General features: G+C 38.0%; 1 protein-coding gene across 1 annotated transcript in view; it reads left to right on the top strand.

Annotated features, from left to right (window-relative positions):
• The window catches only part of LOC134749432 (hemicentin-2-like), a 318341-nt gene extending 308458 nt beyond the window's left edge, over positions 1-9883 (top strand). Inside the window, exons 6-8 of the mRNA XM_063684360.1 lie at positions 3047-3181; positions 8502-8718; positions 9661-9883. Coding sequence (XP_063540430.1) covers positions 3047-3181; positions 8502-8718; positions 9661-9776 — 468 coding nt within the window. The 3' untranslated portion in view covers positions 9777-9883. The remainder of the gene's footprint in view (positions 1-3046; positions 3182-8501; positions 8719-9660) is intronic.
• Positions 9884-14352: the final 4469 nt, after the last annotated feature.

Genomic DNA, 14352 nt, shown 5'->3' with positions numbered 1-14352 from the left:
TCAAGTACCCTTTCAGACGAAATAACCGTTTATATCTACAGACATTGAGCGTGCTAGACACGTGCCGTGTCTGTCGGCGTCTGTACGGCCATGTACCGATAGATATAAATACGATTATGGACACTGCATCGAAAAATATTATTTTTCATTTCTCATGCTCTGATTGACCCTCTCAGTGACACAATGACCCTCTTCGTTTTTGTTCTAAAAGGTGTGCAGAAAATAATACGTGTCTGCACTAGAGCATTTTACGTTCGAAGTACGATTTTTTAATTTTTTTACGATAAGCTATTGAAATTTGAGTTTAAATGGATTTTTTATACAATTTCCATTCTAATATTTGACTCTCCATTCCATAAATAACGATACTTTTGCCTAAATTGTTAACTGAAAGTACCCTTAAGAAATACTATAAAAATGTATACTTGGTCATGTTTTAAAAAAAACAAATGCATTTTACTTTACTCGTATTCGAAATGAAAAGTAGAGTGTGTTTAACTCGGGTGAAAGGCATCATTTCAGCCTCGGACTATTGCTTGGCTTAGGAAAATACCTCGGCAGAAATAAGTGCCTTTCATCCCTTGGTTAACAATTCATTATTGTGCCACGGCACGTTACTGGCACGTTCAATGTCTGTATACTTATATATATACCGACATTAATACCTAACACAGGCGAAGGAAAGTTAAACTTAATACCCCCGGCTGACTGATCCTTAAGATAATATTTCCTTATTTGCCTATGACTTCGTTCCCCGCGGCGGCTATTTGTATCAACACTCGCCCTGGGGAGAAAATGATAAATTGCTTTTACAATTAACTGTTATTATTCCTTCGCAACGGACAAAAATACCCCAATTTCCCGCTCGGTTAAAGCCTCTCTTCGAGTTAAGGCGAAATTTACGATCAAAATGAAATTATATTTATACAAAAATAGCTTCTGCCCATGTGTTAATTTGCGTAGAATTAGTACTTCCGTAAAAACTACCCTTTCAGCTTTTTTAAATTATGATTTCCACAATAAAAACTATCCTGTCCATTTCTACTAACTAAACTGACTGACTGACACAAGTATATTGGGGAAATGTAGTTTATAGCCTAGCATAGACCGTAATTTGGGACTAACCTGATGACGTGTTACTTTCTCCAGGGGCCCCTGTTCCTTCGATGATGAATGTAGCAACCTCATAGGCTGGAGTCGACAGACGATCTTCTATTTGTGCTGGACACTTGGTATGGTTTGATTTTGGGGTTTTGAGATCGTTGTGTAGACTAAAACTATCTTCCTCCATACCTAATTTCCTGGTGACATGACGCGATGACATGTGTGTGACGTCATGGTAGGTGCATCGCAGCCGGGTCACGGGCCGCCGCCAGTTTCTGTGCGCTTTAGGTATTGCCGTAACACATACAGTTATTATTTTTATATATTAGTAGAGATTGTGTAGTATATTTAGGACGGAATTGTAGTACTAAGAGAGCGTGATTTAAACTTTCACGATTTTTACTCATTATTATTCACAACGACGGGACTTAACCGTTCAAGTTAATAAACAAGACCAAGTGCGGGTAGTTCGCAAAACTCGCGCGCCTAGAAGATGTTGATGTCAATTTTAGCCAGTCTCCGAGACCACTGAGACAACGCCGTACTCGAAACGTCGGATGTAAATTTAAAACTTATATTACGCGATTAAGTCCCATCGTTGTGAATAATAATAAGAGAACGTGTATAGTATTAAGATTCAAATTAGAAAATTTAATTAGGAGTTACCGAAGTTGGAGTTGCCTCGGGCGAGTACAATTTCTCGGAGTCTCGGAGTTTAGTTACATAGCTTCGTCTTCTGTATTTATGTTAGATTTCAAGTCTGTTACTGTTCATGTACCTACCTACAAATCCGGATTGTTAAGATAAACGTCAAGTACCTAGGTACTCTTAATAAAAATAAGTAAGATGTATTTGGGTAATTTCAGATATTGGGTAGGTACCTAATCCCAAAAACAAAGACCTATGTAATTCCGTATAAGATGAATACAGTCTAAGGAAAAAAGGTGCCTCGGAAATCAAGCAAATTTGATTTGATTCTCGCACAGATGGCGCTACCACCAATACCAAACTTTGACCTATTCTCGGCTTGATGACGTTGACGGTTTCTTTTATTATTTAACAATTTAAACACATATCAGTGAAAGAACATGGGTCAAAGTCATATAAAAATAATAAATACAAACAAAAAGAATCATTTATGCACACATATATGCATTTTTTGATATTTTTATTTTGTGTTTCAATCGTGTGTCGAGATGGCAGTAAATTTACTATGACAGTACCCCTCTGCCCGAAAATCATTCGGAATTAGGTACCCGAATACCCTACACCTTATAAGTTATAAGTAAGTTACCTGGACTGTGTGCGGCACTGTGCGGTACAAGCATATTCAGTGCAAAAATGCTTGTGCCGCACGGTGTCTCCCGCTGGTGGAATGTGTGGAATCCCGCCTTAACACTCATTCACAAGTTTCATTCCGAAGTTTCAGAAATGTCGCATCTGACATGTCAGTAACAGCAAAGATAGATATAACTCCGTAATAGATGGATACATTATTATGAGTAAAAATCATGAAAGTTTAAATAGATGGATACAGTCTAAGGAAAAAACGTACCTCGAAAATGAGGAAAATTTGATTCTCGATCAGATGGTGCCACTACCTTTGGCCTACTCTCGGATAGATGGCGTTGACGGTTTCGTTTGTTATTTAACAATTTTAACGCATATCAATGAAAGAACATGGGTGAAAATCATATAAAAATAATTAATGCAAATAAGAAAAATGATTTCTCCATATTTAAATACATTTTATCGTATTTTTATAAATCTTCCTTTTTAGTTTTAAAGTGTGTCGATAGATGGCAGTGAATTTACTGTGGTTACAAAATTTACTATGACAGTAAAGTACCGCTCTATCCTATTATATCCTCTTTGATAACAGTAATTTATCTCAATCTGTCTGGTATAGAAGTAACTAAATGTATTAAAATATTTGTTCCAGGTGTCGACACGAACGGGCATCGTGTCACACTACGTGCGGCTTCAAATAGTGGTGCCTGAAGCCTTCATACTTGGCTCAGGAGAGCATCACGTTGATATGGGCAGCGTCATACACCTCATATGCATCGTTGAGAAGGTCAGTTACATACATATATACAAACATACATACAAATAGTAGTGCCCGAAGCATTCATATTCATACTTGGCTAATGTATAATCCATTTCTATCTGGGTCCGACTCTCATGCACGCTATACATCAAAAATCACTTGCGTTTCTATACTTTCTATGTGTGAACGGCACGTCTGTACACGCGTCATGCGTCATAGTGTGAGTAAGTTGCTTAAAAATAGTACTGCCGGCCTAGCCAAGGTGACAATCGCTATCGCTTCGACAACGAAACGCTTTGTGTCTCTATCACTAGTCCATATTAGTGCGACAGTGACAGTTGCGTTTCGATCGCTACGGAGCGTTAGCGATTGGCGTGTTGGCTACGCGGCCTGAGCGGCCGGCAAACGGCTGTCAATCTGCTTTCGCGGGGCGAGGTAATTCGAGTCGGGGCGGGGCTGTGCGTGGCCGTTCTGTATGATAATACTATTACTTATTCTGTGCCTCATGTCTGAAGATCGTGGTCATCATCAGGCTTGGATCTGTCTCCACCGGTTTCTGTCCAGGGGGCTTAGCCAGAATGTACATGGACAAACGCTGACCGAAAAGAAAAAAATATCGGGATGACGCTACGAAAAGTCACGTTACTATTTTCATACATTATTTAATTTTTGATTGGCGTTTTCTATCAACGATTCTCATCTTGGCTAATCCCCCAGGTTATGTACGGAGAAGATTCACTATTACGAGAGTTACTAGATTGCACGTTAAGTTCATAAAGTAGGTATATAAATACCTACCTAGGTATAAAGCTATTCCGTGACTTCTTAATTAATTCCAATGTACAAATATTTACATAGCAAGCTTACACGCCATCAAAGCGATTCAAGCAAATAACGCAAAATAACCAATATGACGACGGCTTTAAAGTTATAAAACATTCACCTATGCATACACGAGTGAAATAAAATAAATTTAATAGAATTTCCAAAATATATGACCCAGTTCGTATCGTGGAACCATTATATCCCTGCTGCTGTTAACTCCCTTAATGTCAACTAAAGACACATCTCTGCCTCACCTCACCACACAAAAACCAAACGCCAGTTTGAATTTTAGAATTTGTTTCGCAAGAATACGTTAAACAATTGAATGAGTTGTCCAATGGCTGTCATGGCGTTTTCACTGAAGCGTAGATGAGCGAAGATGAAAGGAAACTTGCAGAGATCAGTAACAATGTTTTAATTTCATCGCTGCGTGGTCAAGTTAAAGTACCTAAAGGAAAATAACAATTATATTTTGAAGCAGACGGTCAATTTTATTAAGGTTCATTTTATAGGTTATTAACTTTAATTAATATAATTAAACAACGCTGCCATGAAATTAAAACGTTGTAACAGATAACTACAAATAGCATTGGATGTTATCTACACTTTTTCTCCGCTTTCCTGGCCTACTCCTCTCAACTCCGCCTCAGTGGAAAGACAAGCCTTATGCGGAGATTTGTACATTTCTATTTATTATTTTCTGGCATACGACAAATAGTTAAACTTAAAATATTTTTTTAAATACAAATGCAGCATATCACGATATTTCACTGACGTTAGCGGGATAAATACAGTGCAGAGCTGAAAGTAAATTTGACCCAGTTTAGTTTAACACTCGGTCAGACTCCACGTCACTTACGAATTAGATTGGACATTTCTAGATACGGGTGAGCCAAACCTGAGGTGAATATTATAGGTATAACAACTTTTACTATGTATGGGACTAGCCGCGAAATCGCGGAAAAACTGTTACCTATTAATAATATTTTATTCACATCGCAAAATCTGGCTAAGGGTTGTAAGAATTATCCTATATTTTGTAACTTAATCTAATGGAATACTAGAAATTTGTAAAAATGGGTTCTATATAACCGAGTATTTACAAATTAAAACAGGTCGATTAGATTTATAACAAATAATTATTTTTGAATTGTATTGAATTACAACTTTAGATATGACTTTAGTCTACTTTTTTATGTGGCCTTCCTTGTTGTAAGGGTTCCGTACCCAAAGGGTAAGAACGGGACCCTATTACTAAGACTCCTAAGACAGAAATACACCATTTGTAAAAGTTTCAAGTGTCTAGCTATCAAGGTTAATGAGATACAGCCTGGTGACCTGACAGACAGACAGACAGACAGGCAGGCAGACAGGCAGACAGGCAGACAGGCAGACAGACAGACAGACAGACAGACAGACAGACAGACGGACAGACGGACGGACGGACGGACAGACGGACAGTGGAGTCTTAGTAATAGGGTCTCGTTTTTACCCTTTGGGTACGCAACCCCAAAAACTTATAGAATATTTAAAAAAAATATTTAGAGCGCTAATAACTCAATATTATTTAGCGATATAAATCTGCTAACAAACAAAACTAGTAAATTATCGTTTGAACGAGCTGCGCCGAGCTGACGATGACGTGCTAGCAATTTGCGATAAACACTAAATTATCGCTGTTAGCTTAATGTTTAAGTTGGTGGGTGAAAAATACAATAAGGGCAGTGTTAATATTTAATACTGTCTTCGGTTACCGCGATAGTTACTCATGAAATAAAACTATGAAAACGGATTATATCGCGTATATTGAATTTATAATACATCCCGACGTTTCGAACCCTTTACAGCGTTCGTGGTGGTCAACGGGTGACCCGTTAGTCACCCGTTAGTGACGCGTTGCCGTTGTTTCATCCGCTTTTATTTGGGTTTGGAAATCTGCTTACTAGTTTTAACAATATTAACACTGAAATAAAACTATGAAAACGGATTATATCGCGTATATTGAATTTATAATACATCCCGACGTTTCGAACCCTTTACAGCGTTCGTGGTCAACGGGTGACTAACGGTAAAACTAGTAAGCAGATTTCCAAACCCAAATAAAAGCGGATGAAACAACGGCAACGCGTCAAAATGTTTATAGTGAGTGTAACATAGCATGTATAATTATAATAACATTACCTATAAGCGCCTTGGTTTATTAGACTGTAAGCTTATTTGTGAATAACATTGAAATTGAAAGCATCCGCCACCCAGGAATAGGTACTTTTTTAATGTAAATCTTACAGTTTGCGTCCAAACGTAAGGGAGATCAAGGTGAGTTGTGAGTTGTGACGTCGTCGATTTTTTTGGAATCTATTAACTAATAACGAGCTCGCAATATAACGTGTTTGTTAGTTCAATTTACTAGCTAACAAATGCGCACTGTTGCGAGCTGGCTAACAGTTAAAAGGTTCGAAAAATTCGACAATGTCACAACTCTACTCTGTCACAATTCACCTCGGTCTCCCCTATCTGTCATAGTCTATGTGTTGTACACGAGTATATCTCTCTACTCTTTGTCTGACCATTGTTAAAACTAGTAAACAGATTTCCAAACCCAAATAAAAGCGGATGAAACAGTTACCTACAACTACTTTTGGCGCTGACTATATCTACCTTTTCACGGAATGACAGGTAGAATTAAATAAATCTTAATATGAACACAACTTATAGCAACTGAAGAAACGACTCTTGTTTATCTTCGTGCGTATGACTCATCCATAAATCGTCAATGGTAGAAATAAGGTTCTATTTACATATTGTACTAGTAAAATGCTAATGCATTCGGAAAAACTCGATTTCAATCAATAAAACGAAACATTCCCATTCAAACATTCCCAGGTCAAATTCCGCAAATAACAATAACGACTCTCCGCCATTTCTCCAGTCGTTACGACCCCCAATCTCGTCCGATCAATTCCCGAATTCAATCGCCCTGTCCTCGTCGCGCCAGCGTTATGTTTAACTGGATTGACAGAGACAGACATTAAAATTCGTTGACGTTGGCGTAGATATGTGTCTACGTAGATCACTCAAATGCATTTACTTCGCGTGACATGATTGAAAAGATCATTTTTGAATTCAAATATATGCTGGGCATATCGTGAATATTTATCTTATACGAGTACATCTTTCTTATTACTATCCTAAACCTATCGGGCCTTCTCTTGAACTAGGTGCGTAAAGTATATAAGTCGTCGAGGGTTGGCGCTGTTAACACAAGTTAACAATTTGTTTTCGAAACTTAAGGCAGACTTAAGGGGAAAAAGATTTTCTCCAGACGGTAAAGTGACCCATGTGACTTTTACAGGGGGATAGAAAATGCTAATTTACAAATTTAAAAAGTGTGTTGAAATAGCGGGGGAATATATCGAAAAATAAAAATAGTTGTGTAAATGTATGCTCTTATTATGTCAGGCCGGAAATTTTTGGACCTCGTAATTATCGAACTTGGCCGGACAAGCTGCCGATGCCGTGCGTCTGTCAGTTAAACAATAATTTGATACCTGGCTTCGCTCTATTCAAATATATGTCCGTGAGTAGGCTTTACTGTTGGAATTTTACGAGCGCCGTAAAGGCTTGTTTTATTGGCACGCACGGCAATATGCCGTGGACACGCCATTCGCGCCACGTTCGAGTATGTCGCTTAATTAGGAGTGGTTCACAGCTCGCTTAGGCTATTGAATAAATAAAAAATGCCTTTTTCCAAGGTTTTATTTAACTTGCAATGTTTTTATATAAGTATGCGTATACTGTATTATTCAATTAAGCTGAAACCAGGCGTGGCTCACTTCGTGATTTCGTCACGTCGCTACAAGTACATGCGGCCCACACCAATTTTGGTGTCTAGCCAAAGTAGTTGCCGCGCACCGCTACGGACGCCTGTTCGCGCTTGCGCCACCTAGCGGCCTTATTTGTCGTAATAGACGCGTTTTGTTAGAGAGTGAATCTTCTATACCTAGTACTATTATTTATTCTGTGCTGAAACTTCACATAAATACGAGTACTTACTTACATAAGTTTGGTGACAAAGTAATATTATGGTACAGACGCCATCAGATATATCGGAGCTGCCGAGGTGCACAAAAAATATCTGAACACGCCTTGACAATAGAGGCGTGTTCAGATATTTGTGAGCACCTTGGCCGCTCCGATATATCTGATGGCGACTGTACCATCGAGCTGATCTGATAATGGACACAGGAGGATAAAACAACGTAACCTAGTTTTACAAAATTATTCCTCTCTGATGGCTGCCTTCCTTGTTTGTTCGTATAATGAGCCAGTAATATTTATACTGGAGCTAACCTGACTGGGATAGTTTTAGAAACCTATAGGTAGGTATATTTTTTTGGGATAACAATTTGAAAGGCATTACATTACATTACATTTTGGCGTCAGCATTTTCGTACTGCATAAGTACTTTAACAGGATCTTATTGCTAAAACGATTTCTCTAACAACGGCTTTTCTAATTCCAGAGTCCAACACCCCCTCAATACGTGTTCTGGTACCATAACGACCGCATGATTAACTACGACGCGACGCGCGGCGGCATCACGGTGGAGACGGAGCCGGGTGCGCGTACGCAGAGCAGGCTCACTGTGCGCGACGCCACGCTGAAGGACTCGGGGAACTATACGTGCAGCGCGAGCAACACGGAGCCAGCTAGCATACACGTGTTCGTGTCTGAGGGCAGTAAGTATTATCCCACAGAAATAAATATACCATAGAAGACGCAAATGCATCTACTTCGCGTGTCCGAACCCCAACCAAGCGTCGAGGTTGACCGTCGCTCTTTACAGTCCACGCCGCCGGTTGTTGCAACCGGACGTCCGTGAAAACTGAAAAATGCTTCGTTGCATGATAATTAACTGCAACAGCCCAAAAATTGCGAGCACCCAAAGGCAAGAACATATTTCCTATCACAGTTATCTAAGTAATTTTAAAATTATATTATGCGTAAATTTTGTATGAAAAAGTCGGCACGCTTGGTTTCAATACAAATCGTGGTATTTACGTCATCTAGCGTATATATTAAATCTGTGTATTATTATCCGCATTTTAACCCTTTGACGGCCAAGATTTAAAAAAATACACGATTCCTCATTGCCACATTAAAGTCCTGAAAATTCTGCATACGAAAAAATGCAAAAAGATGATGTTTTCATTTTTACCATATGATATCTAAGTGTGCCCTACAAACGCCCTAATGGAGACTTAGTTGTGTTTTAGGCCCTTACCTAACTTGGTAGTGTAGGGTGCATGTCCGAATTAACGGTATCTTTCTTAATGGTTCCCACATGACTGAAGATCTTGACCATGAAGACCCTCTATGTGATGGAGTCGAGAGATGTGGGTACCCACATCGCGCATGGTTATGGGGCCACAAGATTTACGACTGACGATTTTGTAACATCTATGCTCTGATGCGCCCATCCTCTACGCGTCTTCTATGATGGTTATTTCGAGCCTACTGATGGTGAAAACGCAAAATATGCCCTAAGAACTTGAGGACATCGTTGCATCTTGATCGCTATGGATTTTCTCCGAATCCTAATCCTAAGAATATAGGATTAAACAACTTTTCGGATCTTCAGCCGTGGCGATTCTCTCTAAACCCACCCTTTAAATTTCCAGGCAACAAAATGGCTGCGATTCTCCGACGGAACGAGAGCGCCATCACAGGCATCGCGTCGAGCATGACGTGCATGCTGCTGCTTGCGTCCGTGCTGCTGCAGTGCGGCCTGCGATGACGGAGCGAGGCGCAGGAGTAGGCTACAGTGTCCTTTAGGTTAGACCGAGCGTTGTGGAGTAAGGGGGGTTAGGGTTAGCTATAGGTTCCAGCATAGCCCTCTCCCAAGAATTTAAAGACCATCTCAGTATATTTAGCAGTCAACTCTCTTAGGCACATTTAACTACTCTCAGCGCTTACCAGGGTTAATCCTCGATAGATGGGTCATGTTTTTTCCCTTCTGTTTGGAACGCCATATTTTAAAAATCTTTCTGCACCACGGCCACTACCTACTTCGAAAAGACTAGTTTCTGTCCGTAGTTCCGCAGAACAATCGTTATTTCGGCAGCTTCTTACGTCCGTAAACCTTTATCAAAATCCTTTACCAATTTAACAGGTTTTTTCTGCTACAGCATCTAGAGATTCTAGACTTCTTCTGACTGCCTGTATTTCTGTCAGTAGTTCTGCGGAACAGCTCTGGAGGTGTCAAAAACTGTTAATCTTCTGCTAAATCTCAAGCTATCTCTATTGTTGTTCGGTGGTTCTTTAATATCAGAGGCCAGTATACTTGAAATCTATGTTTGATTATTTTTATGACGCCCAATACGAAGACTGCCAATCGTACGTCAATGCCAAAATTTTCATGTTTTTTGAGAAAAAACACGAGTGTCGCGGTACTTAATTGTATATTCCAAACGAGAAAGTCGTACCGTGAATACCTTTTACCTTCGTACCTTTCACCGATAATTCTCTGGGCTAATAAAGGAACAACAGGAAAATATGGAACCTATGAATCAATCTTACTCCACAACTGTAACCAAATAGTTTACTGACTAAGGCTCGATTTCTTCCGAAGAACTTTTCTACCAAATAGCGAATTATTTATCACGTAAACAGTTGGTGCATGTAATCCTTGACACTATTAATTCTCTTAGAAAACACAAAACTTAAACGGCACTGCCATAGCTAAGTAGGACATCCTAAATATTTTATTGTCAATAATTAAAATGGAATCCGTCTAAGTTAACTCTGCATCCACTTTGACAGAAAAAATTGTAGAAGTGTCTTTTTATATTTCATATTTTCACATAAATTACGACTATATTTCCACACTGTCCGTCTGCCATGACAGCAAAATATGCTATGCAGAGTTACATTGATGCGACTCTGATAGTAAGGGGAAACTTAACAAAAAGTTCAGACTTGCACGATATATAAAAAAAAATATTTACCCAGACGTGGATCCGGATATCCCGATCTATACGCTGGGACATCCACAACAACGTCATTGGCTGGCAGCCTAATTTTTAATTTATACAACTGTTTCACTGACATCTTGCTATATCATTCGACAATGATAAGCAAGGGCCTGACACTTTTTGATAAAGAAAGATAGTCTTATTGCGATTCCTATAAGAGGAAAGAGAAAATAGTGCCATGCTTTGTCCTTGTCACCGACCGGGCCTTTCATGGTCGGGTTATGGCATAGGTAGGAGGCGATGGCGAAATACCAAAATTTATAAGAGTGAAAGAGAAAAAGGATTATGCTGCCATACATTAAACTGTCAAATATATTAATATGTCTTTCTCTTACCCCTGGTCGCTCGGTTTCATGTCTACTACTTGTATATACTATGTCTATGATGATAAGTGTTTCTAACGTCATTAAACGAATGGACATCGTATGGATGGTATAGAAAGGATGCCAATCTCTTATGGCAGAATTGTTGCAAAAGTGACCGCTTTCAGCTTTAAATAATAGTTACTAATCTCTCCGGTGGCGCTAGTTAGGCTCTGGGACATGAGTATAACATGAACCAACAAATAACCCGACCAAATTACGTAGGTTGTTTTTGGTAGTATTTCGGTGTATGGTGGCGCCGCCTAATTACTGTTTTTTGATGGATACTTTTCATACATAGAGATTTGGCTCCTTTATATAGTCTCCATGGGACATCGGTTAAAATTAGGCTGGCTACTCACGCTGAATCGTAGTCAACATATTTTTATAAAGAACAACACTATTTTATTTTATTTTAATCGAGGATTAGATGCACTAAAAAATCAATTCCTCATTAAACATAAATAGCCGAATTGTAATTACTAGTGTAGTCCATAATAAATTTAATATCGGAGAATAAATATGTAACCTAAAATATTACTCTATGTAAAATAATGTTTGTTTGTATATTATTATGTTATATGTGGTTAAGACAATGTGCAATAAAGGTAATATCAATTAGAAAAGATCAAAATTATCTTTAAAATTATTTGCCTTACTGAATTGTTTAACATCGTTGTAATTTCTACGTTATAACTAAATTAACTGAATATATTTATCATTTCTATCGAACAATAATAAAAAACCGGCCAAGTGCGAGTCGGACTCGCGCACCGAGGGTTCCGTACTTTTTAGTATTTGTTGTTATAGCGGCAACAGAAATACATCATCTGTGAAAATTTCAACTGTTCAGACAGACACGGACAGACGAACAGCGGAGTCTTAGTAATAGGGTCCCGTTTTTACCCTTTGGGTACGGACCCTAAAAAACGACTTTGACCCTTCAATTACCCCGTATGAAGACGATCAACGTTTCACAGTTGCAATGTATGCATAATACTCTGTCACATATAGCGGACATCTGCGGTTAAAATTTTACTTAATTTATATCCGTCATATTAAATGTAATTTATTTGCCTTTTCTTAACCATTTTGTCGTAGCAAACGTAACCATCTTATTACATAAAAACAGGAAATGAACACAACCACGGTCTAATATTTCAAAAATATGAACAGTGGCGTTACGCTCAATGTAATTTATAAGTTGGTCACCAAATCTAAAATGTAACTATTCTAGCATAGGTACATGAATTCAAATTTGGGGCATTTTCTATGAAAAGGGACCTTATTGTCGATGGCGCTTACGCCACACACCGTCACGCGGCATTGTATTTATATCGGAGCATCGTTTGTAATGGCGTAAGCGCCATCGACAATAAGGTCCCTTTTTATAGAAAATACCACATTTAAGTCAATTACGGTAAAGCAGAAATATGTGTAATTATCAGTTAATCAGATATCAGTCAATGCGTATAATTTATACCTTTAGAATGCGTTTTATTTATTAAATCATTGAGATAACTTAAATTTAAATCCTAAAATGATACTGGGAAATTAGTTGGTATAACTAGATAGCTATAGCATACCTAATCAATTTTTTTTTTTCATATACTTACCTCGCGAAATTACATAATATTATAATGTTCAAGCACTGTCACTTATAGAAGACAGGGATACTCGGGAATAAAAAAACGTGGCTTATTGACAGAAAAAGGTCCTTATGTTCCATGTGCTTAGGACCCTATGATGGAAAGCCATATATGGGGCATTTTCTATAAAAAGGGACCTTATTGTCGATGGCGCTTCCGCCGCACAGCGTCGCGCGGCATTGTATTTATATCGGAGCATCGTTAATAATGGCGTAAGCGCCATCGACAATAAGGTCCCTTTTTATAGAAAATTCCACATATTTAGTAATGACAACGGCATTAGTCACTATTCCTCATCAAATGTCTTAAATGTAAAAATAAATAGAATAAGTACTTCATTCCAAGGAATCAAAATCTAGAAATATTCGAGATGTGTAGATGAGTTTTTAATAAGCATGACAATTCAAAAATGGGTGTGTGCTGTGCACTCATATACACTAAAGTGTTTGTCAACTTGTTAAAATCGAGTAAACGAAGATTTTTATCATATACTTAAAAGTGTATGGAAAATCTTGATCTAGGTAATAATAGAAACACATAGATAAATACTATCGGTATACTTGTATAATAAAATATAGGTGATGTTTGAAATAAATGAAAATTGTTACTTTATTTAATGTAAATATGGATTATTTGAATGAAGATTAGATAATTATATCGATAATTATTTAGCATTTAAGTATTGTAAATATTTGTCAGTGTTATTTAAATTACTGTACAAACAATTTTCGTGATCTGTATGCAATAAAGATTTCTCCGGATTTGGTGTTTTTCATTCATAAATTTATCAATCATCATCATCATCCTACGCAGACGAAGTCGTAGAAGCTAATAATTAACCTTTTGGACGCCAATGACTGATATATCGGCAGCGCAGGTCCAACGCCAAAGACCGATTAATCAGTCACAGACCACAGGGCAACATAGACCTACGTTCGCATAAAGTTCAATTTCAGTTTTGACACTTCGGTGGCCCGTGGCGTCCGAGTGACAGTTTTTGTGTTTGACACGGCATCGAGAAGGTTAATAACTGCACAAAATCGAACTAATTGTTATTTATTTCATTTCTAATGGTTTTCAAATAACACACTTGTTATAATCCCATATATGTATATCGAAGTTTTTTTTCTCCACGGTTAACTCCACTCCACTCGATCGGTCGGTTTATTGCTTTAAATAAATAAAAACATATTTTATATAACAGTAATTTATTCACAACAAACCCAGTCACTAACACAAACAAAATAGTTAATAAGTATTACAGAAATGTAATAAATTACTCTCCCCTAATACACTTGATATAACAACATCATAATAATATTACAATC

The sequence above is a fragment of the Cydia strobilella genome, chromosome 18, assembly GCF_947568885.1.
Source record: "Cydia strobilella chromosome 18, ilCydStro3.1, whole genome shotgun sequence".
In the NCBI taxonomy this organism is placed as follows: Eukaryota; Metazoa; Arthropoda; class Insecta; order Lepidoptera; family Tortricidae; genus Cydia; species Cydia strobilella.
The sequence above is the reverse complement of the archived record's forward strand: the minus strand, read 5'-3'. Positions and strand labels throughout refer to the sequence as shown.